This window comes from Schistocerca cancellata, chromosome 1 (assembly GCF_023864275.1).
Source record: "Schistocerca cancellata isolate TAMUIC-IGC-003103 chromosome 1, iqSchCanc2.1, whole genome shotgun sequence".
In the NCBI taxonomy this organism is placed as follows: Eukaryota; Metazoa; Arthropoda; class Insecta; order Orthoptera; family Acrididae; genus Schistocerca; species Schistocerca cancellata.
Genome location: NC_064626.1, coordinates 561,037,213 through 561,064,090, shown reverse-complemented (window position 1 = coordinate 561,064,090; position 26,878 = coordinate 561,037,213). Strand labels below are relative to the sequence as shown.

The 26,878-nt window shown below is 43.8% G+C and overlaps 1 protein-coding gene across 2 annotated transcripts in view; it reads right to left on the bottom strand.

Moving 5' to 3' along the window:
* Positions 1-26,878, bottom strand: part of LOC126181131 (alpha-taxilin) — a 244,805-nt gene that overhangs the window by 42,509 nt on the left and 175,418 nt on the right. For both annotated transcript variants that reach the window (XM_049924748.1, XM_049924747.1), the window contains exon 3: positions 6,815-7,021. In XM_049924748.1, the coding sequence (XP_049780705.1) occupies positions 6,815-7,021 (207 nt within the window). The remainder of the gene's footprint in view (positions 1-6,814; positions 7,022-26,878) is intronic.

Here is a 26,878-nt window from a genome sequence, read left to right as displayed (position 1 = left end):
ATTATTTCGTGAGAATTAAGCCATAGTTGTGTTTCACAAGAACGATATTTTCTGGATCCCTGTTGGCTGTTTGTTAATAATCACTTTCTTCGAGGTAATTCATAGCGTTCGAGCACAGTGTATGTTCGGAAATCCTACTCTAAATCGACGGTAGCGATATAACTCTGTAATAAAGCGGATTACTCCTGTTTCCTTCCTTCGATATAGGAATCACTTATGCAACTTCACAGTGTTACCCGCAAGGTAAGGGGCGCAGGAATAACACCCTTTCCGACCGGCAGCTGAACCAGCCCCGTTGGACATCCCAGTCAACAATGCCATAACATTTACATTGGAAATTTGTGGTAAGGTCTTATGGGACAAAACTGCTGAGGTCATCGGTCCCTAAGCCTACACACTACTTAATCTAACTTAAGCTAACTTAGTCTAAGGATAACACACACACCCATGCCCGAGGGAGGACTCGAACCTCCGACGGAGGGAGCCGCGCGGACCGCGACAAGGCGCCTCAGACCACACACATTTAAATTTTTACCCTCTACGTATCATAGTAAATTCGCATCTAAAGCGACCAGCCAGAAATTGAATTTTAAAATTGGCTTGGTTTAAGTGTTGAACTGAAACCGTTATCTTCAGGGAATTTAAGTATTAACGGACTCTTTAAGGGGGAACGTATGAGAAAATACGCGGGTACACAAGCTAATTTTACTTTTTGAGAGACAACTGAAAAAAATCTTGCACTTGTAGTAATTATGTTATTGGCTATAATAATCTACATCTCTTTTTCATTTTTTTGTCAAATAAAACTGATCAGGATGTTGCTGGATACTTTTAGAACACGTAGCATCACATGATGAACATTTTATCAGTGGTTATTTTATTTATCGCTTTCAAAATGTGGTAGGTTATTCTCAGTAATTCAGTAAACAAATCAGTGTATCTGTTTTTTAATATCAGTCTTTGAACTCTCACAACTATTTTTGTTAAAATTGATGTGCTGATGTGTATGACAAACAGCAACTTTTATATCACAGACGTTTAAATAAATTTGACAGTCATGCACTGTGAAAAATTTTGTACCACAGGAAGTTGTGTTATAGTACGTACAAAGTCTGCAGCAAATTTCATCCTTTTATCTGCAATGGTTCGGCAGAATACGCTCCTTTTACGCTGAAAAATGAAAGTTGCGGCAAAATCAGAAAAAATATTAAATAAGTACCGTAGTGTTGGCTATAGCCGTACAGTTAGGCTCTTTATTCTTCATGTAGCTCTTTTCTCCTAGTCTGATCGTTCTGGGGTGGCATTTTGGCAATACCCTCCACTGACATTTCAGAACTAGTAATACGCATATCATCAATTTTATCCAATAGGTTTTCAGTGAAGAAGCCTACGTCAAATCCTAGTCTCATAAGGGTCCTGACCCTTCAAATGTTAGCATCATTGAACACCAGACACGCGTCGTATGAGGAAATTCTAACAATAGTAGGTGAACAAAATAATGTTTTTGGGCGTCGCTTCCAAACGACGTTATTAAAGCTTTCGTTAGAGTTGTGTGGTTCACCATGTGTGCATTTCATTTCTTTAATACATAGTAATTAATCGCATCGTAAACGGGTTCAGAGCTTCCTACACTATACAGGTGTCTTCTTTGACGGCAAGAAATAATAAAACATAGCACAAAGTGGTGAAGAAAAGGAGGTGTGGCACTGGGCATTGGTTGAAACATAATGGCTTTTACATCATTTGTAGCACGAATCAAACTCCTGAATATTGGAGACAGTATTTCTAATATGCCGCAGAACTTTCTGGCGGTAAAAAATCCTGTATTTTTTACTCTTCACAAGTTTTTTAAATTCACACGCTTCTGCGCGCTCTTCGCCGACTGGCTGTTGTTTTACGGTCGTAGCTGTACAACTGTGAATTTGCGACCAACGGTTGCTCCCGTGTACCGAATGAAGTCTAACAACAGGTACTGTCAAGGAAAGCAATACGGCGGGTAATATTGAAGACGTGTGCAGTTGAGAGGCTTTATCGGGAAGAGGCCCCCAGGTTGGTGGCTGCACTGCTCTGTGTCGAGGAGCTGCCCGCCGCACAGGGCGAGCGTATCGCCCCGCCAGGAATGCATGTGCCCCCCCCCCCTCCCACGCACGCACATCAAAGTGCAGCAGCGATAAGGCTCGGTATCGGCAGTCGCGCCGGCTGGCTCAGGCCACGGAACGCTGCCTCATCGCTGCGATGCGCTTCTCTACGCCGCACCGCTACCGAAGCGGAGCTTCTACATCCGCACCTAGTCCGCAGGCCGCCTTACTGTGTCTGGCGGGCGGTACTTCCGCTACAGTTATCGCTGCCCTGTCTCCCCTGTTGCGTTCGCGAAGAGCGACTGCCCATAAATCTCTGCACGAGCTCAGATTTCTCCGTTTTTTCCGTCCTGGTCGTATCGCGAGATACAGGGGTTGGACAAAAATATGAAAACATCAAAAGCACAACACATTACCAGCCTAATACGGTGCAGAAAAACCACTGCCACTCAAAACAGCGTCCAGTCCTCCCGGAGTGGATAAATGAAGATCCTACACGGATTTCAAAGAAACCAAGTGGCAATTGCAGGTAATGGTGATGGAGCTGGATAAGGACCTCGCACTCTTCTCTTCAAGGTAAACCAAACAAGCTCAATAATACTGACATATGGTGTCTGTGGTGGGCAGGCGAGATACGACAGAGCTCACGAAACCAGTCCCTGACGATGTGAGCTGTACGAACAGGGGCCCCGTCGTCTAGAAATAAAACATTGTACCGCAGCTTGGATAATATCATCGAAAATGAGCACACAATACTTGGCAGTGATGTGACCTTGCACAGTAAACACTGAGTCCATGGAATACCACGCTACGGGTGTCCATATCAAAAAAGACGCCAGCCATGTTTCACTCCTGGGATGTAAACTCGCCCGGGAGTTGGAAACTGTAAATCAAAGGCGTCCCATCAAACGATGTTCTTCGAATTTTCCACAGCCCACTTGTTATGGCTTCGGCACCACGTTTTCCTGTTACGAGCATCTGCATCACTGGCTAGTTTTAGAATTCCAGCTCGCGCTGTAGTTCCCTGCTTATGGAGCTCTCTTCGTTTGTTGTGGTGCTGACAGGGTTCATGAGTGCAGCATTCAGTTCTGCAGTGACCCCTACAGCTGTCTTAGTTCTATTTTTTTTTCACAATCTTCTTCAATGAACGTCCGTCACGATCAGTCAACACACCCTCGTGCGCTTTGTGACTTAACGGATGATCTCTATCCGTTATCCCTGTATGCGGTATAAATCTTCGATACGGTGCCTCTTGAAACACCAAACACTTCGGCTGCTTTGGTTACATAAACACCCACCATATGACACATCATCCTCTAGCATTACTTTTCCTCAACAGTAGTTGTCGAAACCAGCATTATTTTTTGAATTTTGGACAGGTCAATATTATCTCAGTTACTTTTCTGAAAACTTCTGTATAATTTTATACACAGTATTCTGTATTTCAAGCTAAAATTTATGACAGTGAATTACTTTATAAAACGATTTAGTCTGTATGTAATAATCGATAAGTGCTAGTTTTGAATGTACAGTTAAAATTATTTTTTTTAGAAACATTTGAAATTACGAGCTATTGGCACATTTAAAATTTCTATTACTTATTACACAATCAACAAACAGACGACAGGAAGGGTGATTTCCGATGAAGAAAGAAGGATGAGATCCGAAAGAATGAAGAAGTACTGGGATGACAGAAAACTGAAAAATTCTTTGTATAAAGTTGGCTAGAGTCGTCCAATGAAGGCCATAAAATGTAAATAATAATAACGCTAATTTTAAACAGAAAAAAGGACATTCAAGAAATCCAAAAAAGAGAAAGAAAAGTAATCAGAAAAATTCTGGTCCAAAATATACTGAAGAAGGAACATACAGGCTACGAGCAAATAGTGAAATTCAACAATACACCAGCATATATTCGGATATGAAAAAACGCAGATTAAAATTTTATGGGCATATTAAAAGAATGGATGCTACCAGACTAACTAAACAAGTAGTGGAATTCTACGAAAATCGAAGTAAAGCTAAATCTGAGACAATAAAATGGATTGCTGCTATAAAAGAGGACATGAAAGAGGCAGATATAAAACAACATGAAATTCAAGACAGAAAATTATTTAGGCAAAAAATTCATGACTGGGTAGTTGGTCAAGCTGAAAAACCAAAGAAAACTGGAACCACATGGTCTGATGAAAGGAAAAGAGCTCATTCCGAGAGAATGAAAACAATTTGGGCAGAGAGAAAGTCTAAAAGAAAATAACTGAATGCCCCGTGATTGTACTTCGCGTGGTCCAGTAGGGCCCAAACGTGAATAATAATAATAATAATAATAATAATAATAAATAATAACGCAATCCTGTACTGTTTACTATATTTATGGATTCGTTTATGGAATAATAATCGAAATTAATAATGTAACGGAAACTAGTAGAAATTCATTTGTTAAAATTGTGAACCCTTTGGAATACGAAACTTCCTGGCAGATTAAAACTGTGTGCCCGACTGAGACTCGAGTCTCGGTCGGGCACACAGTTTTAATCTGCCAGTAAGTTTCATATCAGCGCACACTCCGCTGCAGAGTGAAAATCTCATTCTTTGGAATACGGTTATTTCCGCAGAGTATGAGAGTCGTAAGCTTGCCTCTGATGTGATCGGACATATTTTTTAGTATTGTGCGAATAATGTAATTTCGGTTTTGTTAATGTGAAAAATCTAAATTTTGTATGATATACCAAAATGAGAGAAATATATTTACGTGGAAAATGCTGCAGCAGCAATCTTGAAATTTATTTAGTTCAAACCAACGGCAAGGGCCTCACGTGAGATTTTCAGATTCAAGAATCAGACCGCTAGACAAGAAGAACTGCAGCCTGTTGCAACTAAATTATTTCTGTAAGCTACCGTATCTCTTTCGCTGATGATTAACGTTCCTGTAAGATTCTTGGAATGAATCTCAACCAGGCATCCGCTTTCTCTGCAACTCGGTTCGTGTGGCTTCTCCTTGGTATTGGTGATTGTTCGACAACAATATAATAGAAGTATAATGAATGTTTCCGCCAAATTATCCGCAATATGTTTTATGGTCAACTAATTGTGTCGATTGTGTTGTGTGTGAATCGTTGATTGCTTATGTCGTGAGCGCACAAGCTTGTGACGACTGTGGTTATTTCATTTTAACTAATGCTAACTTCAGGAATACAACAGCTGGCATCCCTTCTGAAATTTCGACTGCTTCACATAAGTCAGTTTGATCCTGAATAGTTTAGTCATACGTGTAACAACCCATTCAGCCAACAGGACTGCTTAATTTGTAAAATTTTAGGTGCGGGAACGCAGAATCATCCCTTGCTCCAGCCACAAGTTTCGATTTTTTAAAACTTGTGATAAAACTTACAATGATAATCTTTTTTACAAAATAATGTTCTGAAATTCAGGTTTTAAATTCATCTTCTTATAATCAAAACAACAAAACCCCAATTTTTGTATAAAATACAGATGCTACAGTCTGCCCCACGGCGTCACTTTGCTGCGTAGTTTTCTGCTCGTTACATGCCGGTCCAAGTAGGTAATCCTCGTGACTATAGCGCTATGCTTTCAACTGCTACCAGCCGCAACATTCATATAGTAGCATTGTAGATGCTCGCTGAACATATGTCGAGTATCTGTTAATAACGCATTAAACGATGAATGACGAAGATATGCCTGGTCCATCGGGGCAAGTAAAATTCAGACTTCGCGAAGAGTCAGGAAAAACAGCTCACAATCAGACATGAGACGAAGTTAGACGTTAGTAAATGCTTTAAATTTCATTTGTCTTTTAGTATTTAGTTGTATTACAACTAAAGTCATTGCTGCAAATAAGTGACACGACCGTTTCTCTAGTACTTGTTCACGAAACGTTAATTCCGTGTGCCATTTTTACCATAGCAGCTGATCCGTGTGTGGCGCCTCAGTTGGTATCAATGGAAGATAGAAGAAAAACATTACCCTCTCTCCCCCCTACTTATTCCAAGGCGCTACCCATTGCATCACGTTGGTCAGCCATCGTCACGTTCACTGCCATCAGCGCAGCGGTAAATTATAGTTACGTTGTGGTTTAATACATGTGCTTTATTTTAAATCTCCTGAGCCGACTTGTCCCAGTGAGATGCCGGAACGCCGTCCCGGCCGAAATCAAGCCCTGGCCAACAGTATCCGACGCTTCGATTTCCACTGTGCTCGGAAGACTACTTGGGGAGCAGACACCACGTCAGTGCAGCTTACAGAACTCTGCGATATTTTCTACTGCGTTCAGATCCAACTGCATCGCCCATTTTGACTGCAGTTTCAATTCAGATGAGGCCATGGCCGAGAACAAACTGGTAACATTGTTGGGGGAAGTTTATGATTACGCAACCACAATAAAACCATCGTAATACGCTAGTCAGAGGAACTAACCGAATGCAGACAACGAAACACGACACAGCTACGCTGCCAGTGAAGTCTACTAGTAGTCCGTCCGGTCACTGCAGCGGCTTGCCATGCGAAGATGCCCGGGTTCGATTCCCGGCCGAATCGGAGATTTTCCTCACTCGGGGACTGGGAGTTGTGTTGCCCTTACTTTCGTATCGTCTCAATTGACATACACTAATAAGATGACTGTATGGGAACATCCCGAAACACAAAAGTTGAAAAATAGTTAATAGGACAGTATTTTTCACGCGGTGTGGGGAGAACGGAGCGAAGCGCCCGTGGCGTACCTTGAGCCTGGCGTTGTCCGCGAGCGCGCGGCCCGCCCTCTGGCAGGCGGCTGCCAGCTTGTCGTCGGGCGAGCCGGCCATGGCGCGCAGCTCCTCCTCGAGCGCCGCCTGCGCCGCCTGCGCCTTCCGCGCGCCCCCGCCGCCTCCGCTGCCCCCGCCCCCACCGCTGCCGCTCTTCTTCTTCTGCATGCCCGCAGCCGACTTCGGCTGCAACAACCGACACCACCAGTCAGGCATCCGCTGTCACCTGACAAACAGATGGCATTCACAAAGAGCAAAGATATTATTTAACATCCAAGAGTGGAATATCTCTCGGCCAAGTATAGAGCGCTCTCAAGCCCCATTTCTACACGATCGACTCTCTTGTCTCAATCGACTACTCGATACAAGTGAGTCTACTGCAGCGCCCGTGGCGTTTTATTCCTGTATTGAGTCTCGTCTGTTCAGAGCGGTCATTTTCGCTTACACGCTTAGCGCCAAAATCGGTAGAAGTCAGCGCCAAAATCGAGGTTTTTCTGAGAGCTGTCTGCAGCGCAGTTTGACATCTGAACTATGACTGTGGCTGTGAGGGTATAGGGGCTATCCTTTTCATGAAAAAACTTTAAATATAGTAACAAAATGTAGCAACAAACAATGATAATAGAGTGTATTAATGACCAAAGGGGAATTCATAGTGGAGGTACTTGTCAAGGTCGTGTGGTAAATTCTTTACACTCCTGAGAAATGAAAGCATATGAAATGTTTCATTCAAATATTTCGTGACATAGTATACATAAATTTGATTGAGAAAATATATACTTGCGAACACTTGAAACAATATCTGGAGCGCTGTAAATAGCGTCTTTTCTATATTCTCTGCAACTTGTTTTCTTGCTAAGATCCAAATAACATCGAAAGTTATTTTTCTACGATATTGCAGAGGTTCTGTTATACCACATTACGATGTTATGTACCTACGGAAACGTGTGCATGCATTTTCGTGATTCAGAATAACACAGTCACGGCAATATCGTATTCATCCGCCGACAAATGCAAGTACGTAGAATTTGTTGCGTCCTGTGTGACAAGTAACTCACGGTGCCACTACAGAATGTCACGAGGTGAGGCGTGACCTTACTTGCATGTATGAACCTGGCTTTAGTGACGTAACAATAGACTTAACTAATTTTCTGTTCTTTGCAGACAAACTTATGAAGGACTTTGCTGGATTTTATTACAGAGAAATGGAATTTGGAATAATTCTGCAATAAAAACGAGATATTAAAACAGATGTAATACAAGAAATATTGTTTTATGCTGAAAAGAAAGAAAGACTATTTGCAGTTGTGAAACATTTGTGATCGACTTGTTAATATTTTCACTCTTTTTCATTCATCCATACTGCAGCCTGCTATTTTTTTGAACACTTCATCAGTGCAATTTGGCAAGAAAGCCACCTTCTGTAAGTGTCACAGTCTGGTTACTGCTGTGGAATCAAGCGGGCCTGGTGAATGGCATAGCGTCATCCAGCTCCCAGTTTTGTTTAGCCGATTTGCTCCCACAGAATTACCTGTACACACAAAATATTCTATAATAACGGGCATGTTTTAAGTATCATTCAAACTTAGTGTGCCGTATGACGACGTAACTTGTCAAAATTTTTTTGCAGCGCAACAAAGTTTTTAACAGGTTTTTGTCTTATTCATAAATACGTCTACCGTCAGCGTGCTTTAAAAACATTTCGCCCTAAGCATTAACACATTTATGTAGCGAAAATAACTGTCAACATAAATAAGATTCCCCCCTGCAATAATAAATAGCGTCACGCAGTATCAGACACTGTTTACGGCACACTCTATGGTTACCAAATATGTTGTATAAGTACTCACAAGTGAACATCGAAGATAAATAATTATTGTAAAGAAATACGTAAAAAAAAATTATTGAAGAATTGTAACACATAACGTCAGACGAAGATAGTAAGTAGCTTGCTTGCATGCAGAAGGGTAAAACACCTCACTACAAGTACCATGCATGTCTAAAGCATTTTTCTATTGTCCACTTGCTGTCTGACTCCAATTTCAGATTCTCACAGTATGATAAACGTCATCCAGATATTTACCGGTTTCACAATACACAACGATTACACTATCACATGCCTACTTTTAGCTGTAGTTACATTTCCATCATATTAAGTATCCAAACTCTTCGTAAACAAACTTCCAAAAAAAGTTCCCAACTTCACCACAAAATTTGCACAATGCTCTTGAGACTTCAGAAAACATGATTCATATATTTACATACCGGGCGGCGAAAACGGCGACAAAAGACAACGACTTTGTTGCTAGTTTCATCTTATCTTCACTACAGGGCTCTGGAATTTGGTATTTCTCTGTAATCTTATCAGAACTTCAGGTCGATGCTTATCAATGGAAGTAAAGCGTGCCTGCAGAATGTCACACTAGACTCCGCGATTAAATCACACAGAGGCGGCACATCACGCTCAGGCATGAGTAACAGACCTAGCACTGCTCTTGCTTTACATTAATGGTCACCAGATTCTTTCAGAACGCAGAATTAGGCTTTCCCACATTGGCGCGATTTCACAGCGTGCGAAATTCACCGCGGCAGTGCTGCGATTATAGTTGCCAGGCGTTCGGCTTTAATCGGATATCTACGGCTTTTTGCCATAGTGTCCCGTTAAAAAATTTATCCAAGTCCGTCCTGTCCGGCTTTTGTTAGGCTTTTTGGTGACGAAGCAGAGAACGCACAGCTAAAGCCGGTTGCAAGATAATGACGTAAGCGTGCAGAATAAGTCTAAGGAGACATAGGAGATATATCATATGGATATATACACTCATGCTCATAAAAAATGGTTCAAATGGCTCTGAGCACTATGGGACTTAACATCTTAGGTCATCAGTCTCCTAGAACTTAGAACTACTTAAACCTAACTAACCTAAGGACATAGCACACATCCACGCCCGAGGCAGGATTCGAACCTGCGACCGTAGCACTCCCGCGGTTCCGGACTGCAGCGGCTAGAACCGCACGGCCACCGCGGCCGGCTCATGCTCATAAATTAAGGATAATTGAAGAATGTGGTGCCACACAACGCGGCACTACACAAAACTGGCGCTAATACCATAGGCAAATAGGGAACACACACGACACAGATCTGTAAGTCCACAGTATTGGTGACAAAACCGTCCAGAAACACACGTGCTACAAAACGCCACTGTTTTCGGCGTATGTACCCCCGACATCAATATGGGATATGATCACCATACACATGTACACAGGCCGCACAACGGGTTGGCATACTCTGGATCAGGTGGTCGAGCAGCTGCTGGGGTATAGCCTCCCATTCTTGCACCACTGCCTCTCGGATCTCCTGAAGTGTCGTAGGCGTTTGAAGACGTGCAGCGATACGTCGACCGAGAGCATCCCAGACGTGCTCGATGGGGTTTAGGTCGGGAGAACAGGCAGGCCACTCCATTCGTGATATCTTCTGTTTCAAGGTACTCCACCACGATGGCAGCTCGGTGGGGCCGTGCGTCATCATCCGTCAGGAGGAAGGTGGGACCCACTGCACCCGTGAAAAATGGTGCAAAATGACGTCCAGATACACCTGAGCTTTTACAGTTCCTCTGACAAAGACATGCAGGGGTGTACGTGCAACGAAAACCCGGCGAGAATCACTGTTCAGACTATACCTTCGTCCGTGAACATAACCTGTGACCGCTGTTCCAATGAACATGTACTGTGTTCTTGACACCAGGCTTTACGGGCTCTCCTGTGACCAGGGGCCAGTGGAATGCACCTTGCTGGTCTCCGGGCGAATAAAGTCAGTCGTCTGTAGAATGTGAGTCTGGAGACAACTGTTCCAGTGGCTGCGGTAAGGTCCCGAGCAAGGCTACCTGCGGTACTCCGTGGCCGTCTGTGGGCACTGATGGTCAGACATCGGTTTTCTTGTGGTGTTGCACACTGTGGACGTCCCGTACTGTAGCGCCTGGACACGTTTCCTGTCTGCTGGAATAGATGCCATAATCTTGAGATCACACCTTGTGGCACATGGAGGGCCCATGCTACGACCTGCTGTGTTTGACCAGGCTCCAGTCGCCGTAGCATTGTACCCGTCATAACGTCATCAATATGTGTTCTTTGAGCCATTTTCAACACACATTCACCATTAGCACGTCTGAAAACGTCTTCACACTTACTCGTTGCACCGTACGTACTCTGACATGCACCAACACACCTCTGCGTATGTGGACTGCTGCCAGCTCCACAGTGCGACGACCGCAGGTCAAATGCACCGCATGGTCATCGCCGAGGTGATTTAAACCCGAAAACCGCCCACCAGAGCGTTGTTTCACCATGTATCAGAATTATCCTTAATTTATGAGCATGAGTGTAGAATATCAATCAATGCTGTTCTTATGTGTGGGTCTTATGTTTTCCTTCGTCGGTTGGGCAAGCCTAACACACAATATGACAACTAAGCTATGCGCTGAGCGGGCAAGGAAGAGTAGAATGTACCGATCAGTCGATGCCAACCATCTCCACCCCGCTACGCTAGCGCATCAGTCCTACCCGTTCTGAGACACACAAGTGCGAAATAGAGAGCGTCTTTCTGCTTTTCAAAAATGCCTCTAACCACTATGAGACTGAACAGCGGAGGTCATCAGTCCCCTAGAGCTTAGAACTACTTAAACCTAACTAACCTAAGAACATCACACACATACATGCCCGAGGCAGGATTCGAACCTGCGACCGTAGCGGTCGCGCGGTTCCAGACGCACGCCTAGAACCGCTCGGCCACTACGGCCGGCTTCAGCTTTTAACACAGCAGAAAGCCTAAAGGCGCCAAATGCGGGGAACGGACCGGCCAAGGTACAGGTCCTCTGCGTCCAATCCAACGATTTGGAAACACTTCCGTGAAGATACACTATGTGATCAAAAGTATCCCGACACCTGGCTGAAAATGACTTAGAAGGTCGTAGTGCCCTCCATCGGTAATACTGGAATCCAGTATGGATTTGGCCCACCCTTAGCCTTGATGACAGCTTCCACTCTCGCAGGCACACGTTCAGTCAGGTGCTGGAAGGTTTCTTGGGGACTGGGAGCCCATTCTTGACGGAGTGCTGCACTGAGGAGAGGTATCGATGTTAGTCGGTGAGGCGTAGCACGAAATCGGCGTTCCAAAACATCCCAAGGGTGTTCTGTAGGATTCATGTCAGGACTGTGCAGGCCAGTCCATTACAGGGATGTTATTGTCGTGTAACCACTCCGCCACAGGCCGTGCATTATGAACAGGTGCTCGATCATGTTGAAAGATGCAACTGCCATCTCCGAATTACTCTTCAACAGTGGGAAGCAAGAAGGTGCTCAAAACATCTGTGTAGGCCAGTGCTGTGATAGTGCCACGCAAAACAACAAGGGGTAGAAGACCCTCCATGAAAAACACGACCACACCATGACACATTCTACTTCTTGTTAAGAACTTATACTCCAGTGTTCCGGTTAACGAAACTATAGAAATCTTTAAGAGAAATTTCCTTAAATACGGTAAAATTTCAACGCAAGAGACAATTGAATTTATTGAACTCCTACAGCCCATTACAAGTTTTAATTATTTTACGTTTAATAACAAATTTTATATTCAGGACGATGGGTTATCCATGGGGTCCAGTATTTCAGGAACTATGGCGGACATTTTTATCAATGACCTTGAAGATAAAGTTCTAAATTCTGACGATAACATTATGGATAAAATTGTTTATTACAAACGTTATGTAGACGACACTCTGTTACCTGTCGATGGTTCCCGTGAGGACATTGAGGAAATAGTAAAAAAGTTCAACGACGCACATAATAAAATAGAATTTACCGTAGAGTATGAAACTGACAATGGTTTACAGTTCCTGGACCTGAATATAAAAAAGCAGGGCAACAAACGCGCGTTCTCCGTTTATAGAAAACAAACTACGACTGATGCCGTGATCTCCAATGATTCATGCCATCCGCAGGCTTATAAAGAAGCTGCTTTCCGTAGTCTCGTGCATAGGGCAATCAATATACCTATGAGCGAAAAAGATAGGGAGACTGAAATAAATACCGTTAAGAGAATAGCGATGAACAACGGTTACAGAATAGATATGGTTAAAAAACTGTTACGGAAAAGTAATAAGCGAAAAAAGAATAAACCTGATGGAGAGAAAGTGAAAATTATCACGATGCCATACTACGGAACAGTCTCACAAAAGATAGCAAATCTTTTTAAGCCATACGATGTTAAAATAGCTTTTCAGACTAATAACCTAGTGAGGTACAGCCTTAAGCACGATATTGGCGAGAAGAGAAATAAGTTTGAAAGATCGGGAGTTTATAAGATTCAGTGCAGAACTTGTGATGCAAAATATATAGGGCAGACAGGAAGATCATTCGCGATCCGGTATAAAGAACATAAAGATGCGTTCAGGTTAGGAAATTATGAAAAATCAGCTGTTGCGAACCATATACACTCCTGGAAATGGAAAAAAGAACACATTGACACCGGTGTGTCAGACCCACCATACTTGCTCCGGACACTGCGAGAGGGCTGTACAAGCAATGATCACACGCACGGCACAGCGGACACACCAGGAACCGCGGTGTTGGCCGTCGAATGGCGCTAGCTGCGCAGCATTTGTGCACCGCCGCCGTCAGTGTCAGCCAGTTTGCCGTGGCATACGGAGCTCCATCGCAGTCTTTAACACTGGTAGCATGCCGCGACAGCGTGGACGTGAACCGTATGTGCAGTTGACGGACTTTGAGCGAGGGCGTATAGTGGGCATGCGGGAGGCCGGGTGGACGTACCGCCGAATTGCTCAACACGTGGGGCGTGAGGTCTCCACAGTACGTAGATGTTGTCGCCAGTGGTCGGCGAAAGGTGCACGTGCCCGTCGACCTGGGACCGGACCGCAGCGACGCACGGATGCACGCCAAGACCGTAGGATCCTACGCAGTGCCGTAGGGGACCGCACCGCCACTTCCCAGCAAATTAGGGACACTGTTGCTCCTGGGGTATTGGCGAGGACCATTCGCAACCGTCTCCATGAAGCTGGGCTACGGTCCCGCACATCGTTAGGCCGTCTTCCGCTCACGCCCCAACATCGTGCAGCCCGCCTCCAGTGGTGTCGCGACAGGCGTGAATGGAGGGACGAATGGAGACGTGTCGTCTTCAGCGATGAGAGTCGCTTCTGCCTTGGTGCCAATGATGGTCGTATGCGTGTTTGGCGCCGTGCAGGTGAGCGCCACAATCAGGACTGCATACGACCGAGGCACACAGGGCCAACACCCGGCATCATGGTGTGGGGAGCGATCTCCTACACTGGCCGTACACCACTGGTGATCGTCGAGGGGACACTGAATAGTGCACGGTACATCCAAACCGTCATCGAACCCATCGTTCTACCATTCGTAGACCGGCAAGGGAACTTGCTGTTCCAACAGGACAATGCACGTCCGCATGTATCCCGTGCCACCCAACGTGCTCTAGAAGGTGTAAGTCAACTACCCTGGCCAGCAAGATCTCCGGATCTGTCCCCCATTGAGCATGTTTGGGACTGGATGAAGCGTCGTCTCACGCGGTCTGCACGTCCAGCACGAACGCTGGTCCAATTGAGGCGCCAGGTGGAAATGGCATGGCAAGCCGTTCCACAGGACTACATCCAGCATCTCTACGATCGTCTCCATGGGAGAATAGCAGCCTGCATTGCTGCGAAAGGTGGATATACACTGTACTAGTGCCGACATTGTGCATGCTCTGTTGCCTGTGTCTATGTGCCTGTGGTTCTGTCAGTGTGATCATGTGATGTATCTGACCCCAGGAATGTGTCAATAAAGTTTTCCCTTCCTGGGACAATGAATTCACGGTGTTCTTATTTCAATTTCCAGGAGTGTATATGAAACAGGCCATTCCCTTAATAGCATAGAAGACAACGTAGAAATATTGCATGTAGAAAAGAAAGGGAGGAAACTTGATTTACTAGAGGAATTCGAGATAGCTATCCACGAAAAGAAACAAAGCAATATTCTAAATGCACAAGATAATTTTAAGGAAATGAGATTTTTTAGCGGGTTTTTAGAATTATTTTAGGGTAGGTATGCGACTTTAAACTTGTAGCATGTCACTGACAGAGTTGCGAGAGGCTAACGATGGCAGACCAATGTAATAAGGAAATCAGGCGCCCAATAGCATAGCGTTACCGTCACGCACACGGCTGTAACCACGCCACAACACCTAGGCACGTCAGCCCACAACAGCTCCCGAGCCGGCACAGTGCGACAGCATATTTGGTAGCTATGGGACGGCCATCCACTTGTGTCAACAACTTCATTGTAAGACGAGGACGCACAGTCCAATATACTATTAATTCTGTTTTACTATATGGACTTCCCAACTATTTGTGATGGTATTTTGTCTTTTTAGTCCGTTTAATTTCATGACATAGATTTTACAACCTGATGATGGGAGCATTGTCTCTTGAAACGCATTGTTAAAATATATGTTTAAGAATCGCGGTTGAATGCTAACAGTGATAACCACATGTTTTGTATCCCCTCGGTTCTGAGAGTTCTGGAACATATGCAGAAACTTGCAATAGAGATCAACATACACATCATTTCCACCTTTTTTATTGCTTATGAAAACCACACATTGCATGTTGTACCACAATACAGCGAGACCTTCAGAGGTGGTGGTCCAGAATGCTGTACACACCGGTACCTCTAAAACCCAGTAGCACTTCCTCTTGCATTGGTGCACGACTGTATTTGTCGTGGCATACTATCCACAAGTTCATCAAGGCACTGTTGGTCCAGATTGTCCCATTCCTCAACGGCGATTCGGCGTAGATCCCTCAGAGTGGTTGGTGGGTCACTCGTCCATAAACAGCCCTTTTCAATCTATCCCAGGCATGTTCCATAGGGTTCGTGTCTGGGGAACATGCTAGCCACTCTAGTCGAGCGACCACGTTATCCTGCAGGAAGTCAGGAAGTCAGGAAGTCATTCACAACATGTGCACGATGGGGGCGCCAATTGTCGTCTCTGAATACAAATGCCTCGCCAATATGCTGCCGATATTGTTGCACTATCGGTCGGAGGATGGCATTCACGTATCGTACAGCCATTACGGCGCCATCCATGACCACCAGCGGCGTACATCCGCCCCACATAATGCCACCCCAAAACAGCAGGGAACCTCCACCTTGTTGCACTCGCTGGACAGTGTGTCTAAGGCGTTCAGCCTGACCAGCTTGCCTCCAAACGCGTCTCCGACGATTGTCTGGTTGATGGCATATGCGACACTCATATATGAAGAGAACGTGATGCCAATCCTGAGCGGTCCATTCAGCATGTTGTTGGGCCCATTTGTACCAAGCTGCATGGCGTAGTCGCTGCAAAGATGGACCTCGCCAAGGACGTCGGGTGTGAAGCTGCGCAAAATGCAGCCTATTGCGCAGTTTGAGTCGTAACACGACGTCCTGTGGCTGCACGAAAAGCATTATTCAACATGGTGTGTTGCTGTCAGGGTTCTTGCGAACCATAATTCGTAGGTAGCTGTCATCCACTGTAGTAGCAGCCCTTGGCCGGCCTGAGCGAGGCATGTCATCGACAGTTCCTGTATCTCTGTATCTCCTCCATGTCCGAACAACATCGCTTTAGTTCACTCCGAGACGCTTGGACACTTCCCTTGTTGAGAGCCCTTCCTGGCGCAAAGTAACAATGCGGGCGCGATCGAAGCGCCGTATTGACCGTCTAGGCGTGGTTGAATTACAAACACGAGCCGTCTACCTCCTTCCTGGTGGAATGACTGGAACTGACCGGTTGTCGGATCCCCTCCGTCTAATAGGCGCTGCTCATGCATTGTTGTTTACATCTTTGGGAGGGTTTAGTGACATTTCTGAACAGTCAGACGGACTGTGTCTCTGACACAATATCCACAGTCAACGCCTGTCTTCAGGAGTTCTGACAACCGGGATGATGCAACACTTTTTTTGATGTGTGTGTAACCCTTCAGCTTTCCCACAGGTAAGAATCACATGTAAGAATAACAGAGGTGACCAGATTTCGTTCCCTGTGCTTACTGTTGTCTCGTCACTGAACACCTCATGAACTCGTGACAGAGTTCTCAAGACAGTGTCCGCTGGTTCTCCATCTTGCTGAAAATGTCCATACATTCATTCACCTCCTGTGACCTGATACATATGCGAATTAACAGTTTCAGGCATACCGATTACAATTAATAACTTGTAAAAGAATCGTGTTAAGATGCGGACACCAAACACTGGGCACCACACACTTAAGAAGAGATTATACAATAGCTCTTCAAATTACTGAAGGAGAAGTTCTGATGTGTGATGAGGCAAGTTGTGTATGTTCACGTACCACGACAGGCTCAACCAGATCTCGTCAGAAGAAATGAAAAATTGAGGATCTATATGTGCCGGGCTCAGCTTGACTCAGAAGCTACCAACTCAACACGCCTAAGATCGTGTGGACGTTTCAAGTGATGCATAGCAATAAATTTATCGATGCACGTCCTTTTCGGTGATTCGACAGGTAGATCTCTTAATTCTCACTAGCACAGAGTTGAGATTTCACCGGACTTTGTTCGAAGCTTTCCTTCACTCGAGAAATGTTTTCTGGTGTTCTGTCTCTCTTCAGATAATTACGGTTTTTATTCGTCACAGAGCCTTTTTCGTACCATTTTCAAAAAATGGCTCTGAGCACTATGGGGCTTAGCATCTGAGGTCATCAGTCCCGTATAACTTAGAACTACTGAAACCTAACTAATCTAAGGACATCACACATATCCATACCCGAGGCAGGATTCGAACCTGCGACCGTAGCAGTCCCGTGGTTCTTTTCGTACGATTTTGTCACTAATTTTTGCACAGCAGACTTTGCGGAAGATTTTGGCGAAAGACATCCACAAACTCTTGTGAAAACAGTTACGAACAAGTTCTCCACGGATTTTACTTCGCATAACACTCGACAGTGAACAGGCGCTGATTCGTTGTGAGCAACATTTTTTGCTGCATTCGACTGGTGTGTCTAAACACATCTGCTCCTCTCACTGAAACCTAATGATAGAACGAAATACTCGGGAGAGAGCATGTGGGAGATGTGCATGCAGAGACATGCAACAGCAAAAGAATGCTATATTGAAATCACTATTTACAGATTATCCAGTGGCACACAGTACTCCTATTTATTCCGCGTCAGTCTTTTCCCAACCGCTTTTATTCTTCCATCTTGTACAAGCGTTTTTGTGAAGCCGAATAAAGAATAATTAATAGGAAAAAATAGTTCGTGATGTTTTGTGGAAAATGATAATTGGTTCTGCACAAATAACCAAACTTCAAATTTTGAAAATCGTACAGCTATACAATGTCAAAAATTTATATCCAGTTACTGCGCTATAACAAGAGGACTCAGGAGATAGGGTAGAAAATTATCAGTACTTGGTAAAAGGGTTTGAGAGCTCGTATCTAATCCTCCTAACAGGCCTGACATTGTCTCCTTCGGATTTTTAGCTGTTTGTACCGATGAAAGAAGCTACGCTTAGCATCAAATTCCACGGCTACGAAGAACCAAAGAAAACGTACAAAACTAGCTTCGAGATAAAGGATTCTCCGCAGAGGAGATAAGAAGAGTTGTAAAAGTAAGGGGCAAGTGCATGAGAGTTGCTGCAGATAAGGTAGGAAAATAGACAAACACATACGCTCGCATCGCCACCTGGAGTATCGAACCTCTCGGTGTGCAGTTGTCTGTATATAAAGATGAAAAATGTATCAAAACAACTAAATATAGTAGTGGGCATAATAGCACATTTTTAATTAATACTGATCCGAGGCATAGAATCCAGACCGAAGTTAGGCGCATTTGAAAACGACTCACCAAGAGTGACGTCCACCTGTCGACGGTTTCCCGCTCGCGAGTTCCACGCCCACAGAGAGGCGGCCGGCCCCGTACTGGATAGCTGGCCACTGCTCATCTCGGCTTGCGGCAGCGACAAGAGCACGGCAAACACGGGAGTCGGGCGGGCTACGGCCGCACACCGCGCCCACGCCGAGCCCGCCTGCGAGACCGCGCATTCCCGTTCTGCATGCGTGATCTGCCTACTACTCGGAACTGCACTGGAAACATTGCCTAACTAGTCGTACTGCGAGACACCGTATACTGTTGTAAAGCCGCGATCACCGGAAATACACGGAGGCGCCAACGAAAATGATATAAGCATGCGTGTTCAAATATAGATATATGTATACAGGCAGAATACGGCGCTGCCGTCGGCAACGACTATATAAGACAATAAGCGTCTGGCGCAGTTGTTAGATCGGTTACTGCTGCTACATTCGCGCAGATTATCAAGATTTAAGGGAGTTTGAACGCGGTGTTATAGTAGGCGCACGAGCGATGGGACACAGCATCTCCGAGGTAGTGATAAAGTGGCGATTTTACCAAACGACCATTTCACGAGTGCGCCGTGAATAGCAGGAATCCGGCAAAACATCAAATCTCCGACATCGTTGCGGCCACAAAAATATCCTGCAAGAACGGGACCAACGACGACTGAAGTGAATCGTTTAACGTGACGGAAGTGCAACCCTTCCGTATATTGCTGCAAATTTCAATGCTGGGCTATCAACAAGTGTTCGTGAGCGAACCATTCAATGAAACATCATCGATATGGGCTTTCGGAGCCGAAAGCCCAGTCGTGTACCTTTGATGACTGCACGACACAAAGCTTTACCCCTCGCCTGGGCCCGTCAACACCGACATTGGACTGCTGATGACTGGAAACATGTTCCCTGGTCGGACGAGTCGCTTTTCAGATTGTATCGAACGGATGGACGTGTACGGATATGGAGACAATCTCATGAATCCATGGACCCTGTATGTCAGCAGGGGACTGCTCAAGCTGGTGAAGGGTCTGTAATGCTGTGGGACGTGTGCAGTTGGAATCATATGGGACCCCTGATACGTCTAGATACGTCTAGATACGGCTCTGACAGGTGACACGTACGTAAGCATCCTGTCTGATCACCTGCATCCATTCATGACCATTTTGCATTCCGACGGACTTGGGCAATTTCAACTGGAGAATGCCACACCCCACGCTTCCAGAGTTGCTACAGAGTGGCTCCAGGCACACTCTTCTGAGTTTAAACACTTCTGTTCGCCACCAAACTCCCCAGACATGAACGTTATTGAGCATATCTGGGATACCTTAAAACGTGCTGTTCAGAAGAGATCTTCACTCCCTCGTACCCTAACGGATTTATGGACAGCCCTGCAGGATTCATAGTGTCAGTTCCCTCTAGCTCTACTTCACACATTATTATAGAAAAACTGAGAAAAGACATCGGACAGCTAACACAATTTATAAGAAATGAAATATCACACAAAAAACGAAAAAGGTTAGGTAAAATCTCACAACAAGAAGCGATAGAGCAATTAGATGAAAAGAAGCAGAAATTACAAGCATTGGCCAAACGACTTAGAAGATACAAAAAAAGTGAAAATAGAAGGAAACAAAACCAAACATTCAGCACAAACCAAAAGAAATTTTACCAGTCAATAGATAACACACACATTAAAATAGACAATCCACCAAACATAACAAACTTTGAAGACTTCTGGAGCAACATATTGTCAAACCCGGTACAACATAACAGACATGCACGGTGGATACAATCAGAAACAGACACATGCAAGATGATACCACAAATGCCTGAAGTGATAATTTTGCAACATGAAGTCACCCGAGCAATTAATTCTACACACAATTGGAAAGCCCCTGGAAATGATAAAATAGCAAATTTCTGGCTAAAGAAGTTCACCTCAACACATTCACATCTAACTAAATGAAGAACAAAAAGGCTTCTGCAAAGGAGCACGAGGATGTAAAGAGCAACTGATAATAGATGCAGAAGTGACATATCAAGCTAAAACTAAACAAAGGTCGCTGCACTACGCATACATTGATTACCAAAAAGCTTTTGATAGTGTACCCCACTCATGATTACTACAGATATTGGAAATATACAAAGTAGATCCTAAATTAATACAGTTCCTAAACATAGTAATGAAAAATTGGAAAACCACGCTTAATATCCAAACAAATTCAAATAATATCACATCACAGCCAATAAAGATTAAGCGTGGAATATACCAAGGAGACTCATTAAGTCCTTTCTGGTTCTGCCTTGCTCTGAACCCACTATCCAACATGCTAAATAATACAAATTACGAATATAATATTACTGGAACATACCCACACAAAATCACACATTTGCTATACATGGATGATCTAAAACTCTAAAACTACTGGCAGCAACAAATCAACAACTCAACCAATTACTAAAGATAACAGAAGTATTCAGCAATGATATAAAAATGGCTTTTGGAACAGACAAATGTAAGAAAAATAGCATAGTCAAGGGAAAACACACTAAACAATAAGATTACATATTGGATAACCACAGCGACTGCATAGAAGAGATGAAAAAAACACATGCCTATAAATATCTAGGATACAGACAAAAAATAGGAATAGATAATACAAATATTAAAGAAGAACTAAAAAAAATATAGACAAAGACTAACAAAAATACTGAAAACAGAATTGACAGCAAGAAACAAGACAAAAGCTATAAATACTTATGCTATACCAGTATTGACCTACTCATTTGGAGTAGTGAAATGGAGTGACACAGACCTAGAAGCACTCAATACACTTACACGATCACAATGCCACAAATATAGAATACATCACATACATTCAGCAACAGAAAGATTCACACTAAGCAGAAAGGAAGGTGGAAGGGGATTTATAGATATAAAAAACCTACATTATGGACAGGTAGACAATTTAAGAAAATTCTTTCTAGAACGAGCGGAAACTAGCAAAATACACAATGCAATCACTCATATAAACACATCTGCTACATCACTGCAATTTCATAACCACTTCTACAACCCTTTAGATCACATAACATCAACAGATACGAAGAAAGTAAATTGGAAAAAGAAAACACTACATGGCAAGCACCCGTATCATCTAACATAGCCACACATCGATCAAGACGCATCTAACACTTGGCTAAGGAAAGGCAATATATACAGTGAGACGGAAGGATTCATGATTGCAATATAGGATCAAACAATAAACACCAGATATTACAGCTAGCATATTATGAAAGATCCCAATACCACAACAGATAAATGCAGACTTTGCAAACAACAAATAGAAACAGTAGATCACATCACAAGCGTATGTACAACACTAGCAAATACAGAATACCCCAGAAGACATGACAATGTAGCAAATAGTAATACATCAACAATTTGCCGTACAACATAAACTAATAAAACAACACGTTCCCACATCCACGCAATATCCACCAGTACATCAACGCAATACAGCTACATCCAAACTTATATATACAACTACAGAAATCTGTAATTATTGATACATGTTCAATTACCCGAAAGTTCCTAAATGCAATGTAACGTATACCGTACAGTTAAAAGGAAGTCACGCTTGATCAAGGTCCGCGTCACTTTCCATTTTTAACCAGAAATAACGTCTGAGAAAAGGACGATAATAACAATAATATCACCTTTGTCCAAGTCGCTTATGTCACTAGATTTCCCCATCTGCGACCCGTGTCGTCAGTAGAATGATTCCCGATCCTCTTTGATCCACTTACATGCTTTCCTTACTGTATCACGTTCCCGCAATACCACCTGGCGACGTCCTACCTCGCAGTGGGCAGTGCTCATAATGTCTTTGTATCTCCATTACATGTTTTTCGGTGATTAGTGGCGCGGATTCGCAACACAAGCGGGATACAACAGATCAAAACTCATAATGGAGTAACACAGTAGAATATCGATATTCTTGCTGCAATTAATCTCTGCCCACGTTTTTCTGCACGAAGAAGAACACGAGATACTATGGCGAGCAGAAGTACATCCTGGAGAATTCTATTTGAACGTTATTTATGTGCGAATCACATGTGTGTTCACCAGGCATTAAGTAAAGATGATTTCCAGGCAAAAATCGCCTCCTGCACACGGTTTCTAAATCAAAATTTGCACTTCACTAGCGTCACCCAGAACAGATACAGCCTTTTTCAAATATAAAAATGTAAGTAAACTCCGCGATTAGGGCCAGAGGACTGCATGTCATTCTCAGCCAATAGCGTCATATGGATGCACTATGGAAGGGCGTGTGATCAACACAGCGCTCTCCAGGCCGTTGTCGGGTTTCCAGACTTTGGAGCCGCTACTTCTCACTAAAGCTGCTCCTCAATTGACGTCACGAGGGTGGGTGCACCCCGCTCCAGTCTCCCTCCCTCCTACCCCCTACTCCCGCCCCCCCCCCAACCCCGCACCACAACGGAAACATCCCTGGCGGTACCGAGAACTGAACCCAGGTCCTCCATCTGGCAGCCACACACGCTGATCATTCAGCTAGACTTCCGAATTTGCTCAAAAGGGAAATCTCACAGGTTACTTCAAAAGACAACCTGCAGCAGTGATGCATAAATACCTGATGCTGACTCAGCCTTAATAAAATCATCAGGCCTTTGTGGATGAACAATTAAATGTGAACGGTAGACTGAATTTCCCCAACACACACCGCCAGCGTCGGTAGGAGACGTCCCACTAGTAACGCAGTCGTTAATGTTGTTGCTGTAAGGTGGGTGTCCAGTACATTTCTGTTTGGTGGCTACGCGTATCTTAAACCAATTTTTTTCTGATCGATGTACTGTTAACGAAGATCAGTGACTTGGCCACCGTGGTACACAGGCTTAACTTCCCTTTGATTATTTCTGCTGGGGAAGCATCAAATATACTGTGTACCGACAATCTCCCAAAACGTGAAATGGTATGACAGACTAAATTCGCGAAGCATGCCAGCACTCTCAGGTACAAAGGTACTACACGATACTGAAAGTACACAAGGGCGGACACAACTACGTTCATAAGAAACCATTTTGAACATCAGTTATGATAATGCGAAAGAAAAAAATGTAATAGTTCTCAACTTCTCAAGTGCTGAAATCATAAATAAAGATTATCCAACGTTAAAATGTATTTTTCTTTTTTTAATCTTATGGGACTTCACTGCTAAGGTCATCACTCCCTAAGCTTACACACTACTTAACCTATATTATCCTAAGGACAAACACACACACCCAAGCCCAAGGGAGGACTCGAACCTGCGCCGGGATCAGCTGCACAGTCCATGACTGCAGCGCCCCAGACCGCTCTGCTAATCCCGCGCAGCGTTAAAATGTATATACAAATCGTAAACTACACGATAATTTCTTTGCCGTACCATCGCAACAGCGTCAAATTAACGAAAACTATTCAGTTTTGATATCCCTTTCCAACTATACTAATTTTTTTCCCTCGTTCTCATTCTGAACTACAATGGTTTGCTCGATTTTCCAGCAGATTCTACGCAATGCAAGATTCACCAGTCTATTTAACCTAATCGGTTTATGATACCTGAAAAAGACTGAACACAACGTTTTCCTCACAAAGTGATTGTATAGTAGTCTGACTTATCCTGTGTTTGTAAAATATTTACTGAATTTAGATAAGTGTCAAAAATTTTACGTTTTCCTTTTTTGTATCTTTGCGATGGGGTTCATTTAGCCATTGATTTCTTTCACAACGTCCACACAGGTTTCTCCTTACGTCCAGGTGTTCGCCGTTAGCCGTCTCCAAGGCCGCACTTCCATTACCTTTAAGCACTTTCTGTATGTCTGCAGCAGTGTCCAGTTTTTTCAACAATACGGGAGCAAACATGAGATTAACATCTTGTCCAATTTTTTTTTTCGTTTCTATAATATGTGACTTCTTCACTAATAGTTATCTTCTTCCTTTGGATTATTTCGCTGTTGCAATTCTTTCTTACGAAAGAGTATTCTGCTGCCGAGTAGTAGGCCTATATTAGAAATAATGATTTCGTTGTTCCTGTCAAAAATACGTTGCACAGTAACAACGAAATAATGGTTTCTAACGCGTTCCTCAGCAACAGATTTATAATGCTCTAGATTTCAACTATCCTTGGAGGACATCCACTCGAAAAAGTATGGTTTTAAAATAAATAACAAGACAGTAAAGTTACTGATGGTGCAATTGTAGCAACACGAAATGTGAAACGTACGCTGTCCTCCTTGGCAGACAATCTGTAAATAATTTTGCAAAGCCCTTTTCTCTTACTTCCCCTCCAGCTTTAGCGACTGCTATTGAAAACGCCATCACCTTTTCTTCATCCCATTTGGCGTCACTTCCTGCAGCCATTGTTTTTATTGTTGTGTATCTGTTTTTGATTCATCTACGCAAACCGTTAATTGAATTACCGAATGCTTTTAGAACTGTAACTGCGTTATTACTTAATATGTATTCTTAACCGAAAAAAATATGAAGTGTACAAAACATCAGATACTATTATTGTTTTCTCAGAAACTCGTGCCTTTGTCTTTTATAGCTACCTTGTTCTATCTGATATCTTATTTCGATTGCTTTGTACCTGGAGCGTACTTTGCTATTCGCAACATTCCATTACTGATGGTGAAAAGCAAGAAAAAAATTGCCCCGGAATACTATCAACGGGATTGCATGCAGAGAGAGTGAAGCGACTGATTGTTTAGGCGCAGTCATGAAGTACGACAGCTGCGACTATACGACTAGAGCATACAGGTAGTGCTACGAGCGTCCATTGGGCAGTCCTGCAGCTAGTGCGAGTTGGTTGCAGCCAGGAAATGAGACAATTGAAGTATCCGGCCTTCACAGAAGTGCTTGCCGCGGCTAGCAAGTGACCTCCTACGGGTGGGTCACGGTACAGAATATCCCCTTACAAGCACCTCTGAATACCTTTGAGCCTCTCTAAATTTCCGTACAAAATCAGGAAAGACAACTTCCCTGGCTCCCTCTGTTCGTCCACGAGACTCAGAAGGCAGTATACAACAGCGGTCGGGTTGATGGCGCGTTGCCTGACTTCCAACACTGATTCGTTACCGCTCCACACGGCGCCCAATGAACGAAGTACAACCGTATGGAATAACAGACCAGCAGTGTGATTGGAATGACGCGTTTCTAGCAAACAGTACGCAGAGTTTCATTCTTAACAGAAAGATATCTTCAGATGTAAAAGTAACTTCTGGGGTATATTATATAGGACCATTACTTTTCATAACATATACAAATGACCTAGTGGACAACGTTGGCAGTTCCATGGGCCTTTTCCTGGATGATGCTGTTTCATACACAGAAGTCGCAAAGCCAGAAAACTGAAGTGAAATGCAGGAACAACTTCAGAGGATTGGCGCTTGCTAGAGAGATTAGCAACATAAGAACATGTAAAATGCTGCGCATAAATACCCAAAAAGTATTATTATATTAATGTACGATCGCCAAACAGTCAATGGAAATAGTCACATCCATTAACTACCTTCGGGTATGCGTACGGAGTGATTTAAAGTGGAAAGACCACATAAAATTAATCGTAGCAGAGGCATATGCCAGAGTTAGATCCATCGAGGAATCGTGCCCAAGAAGTTCAGTCCACCCACAAACGAGGTACTTAATAAGACCGTCGTTCAACCAATACTTGAATACTGCTCGTCAGTCTGGGATCTGTACCAGATAGGACTGGTAGAGGAAGTACAGACGATTCGAAGAAACAGGTTCACTGAGTAAGCGCTATAGCGTCACGCTGATGCTCAGCCAACTGTTGTAGCAGACGCTACGAGAGAGATGATATGCATCACGGTGTGGTTTACTGTAAAAACTACTGGAGCGTGCGTTACTAGAACAGTCATCCAGTATATTTGTTTTCACCTACGTGTACCTCAGGAGGAGACCATGAAGGTAAAATTAGAGAGATTCGGCCTTACACTAAGGCTTACCAAACGTAGTTCCTCTCGCGGACCATTGACGAATGGAGCACGAACGTGGCGAAGTCACAGGCGTACACAAAGTACCCTCCGCCACACAACACAAGGTGT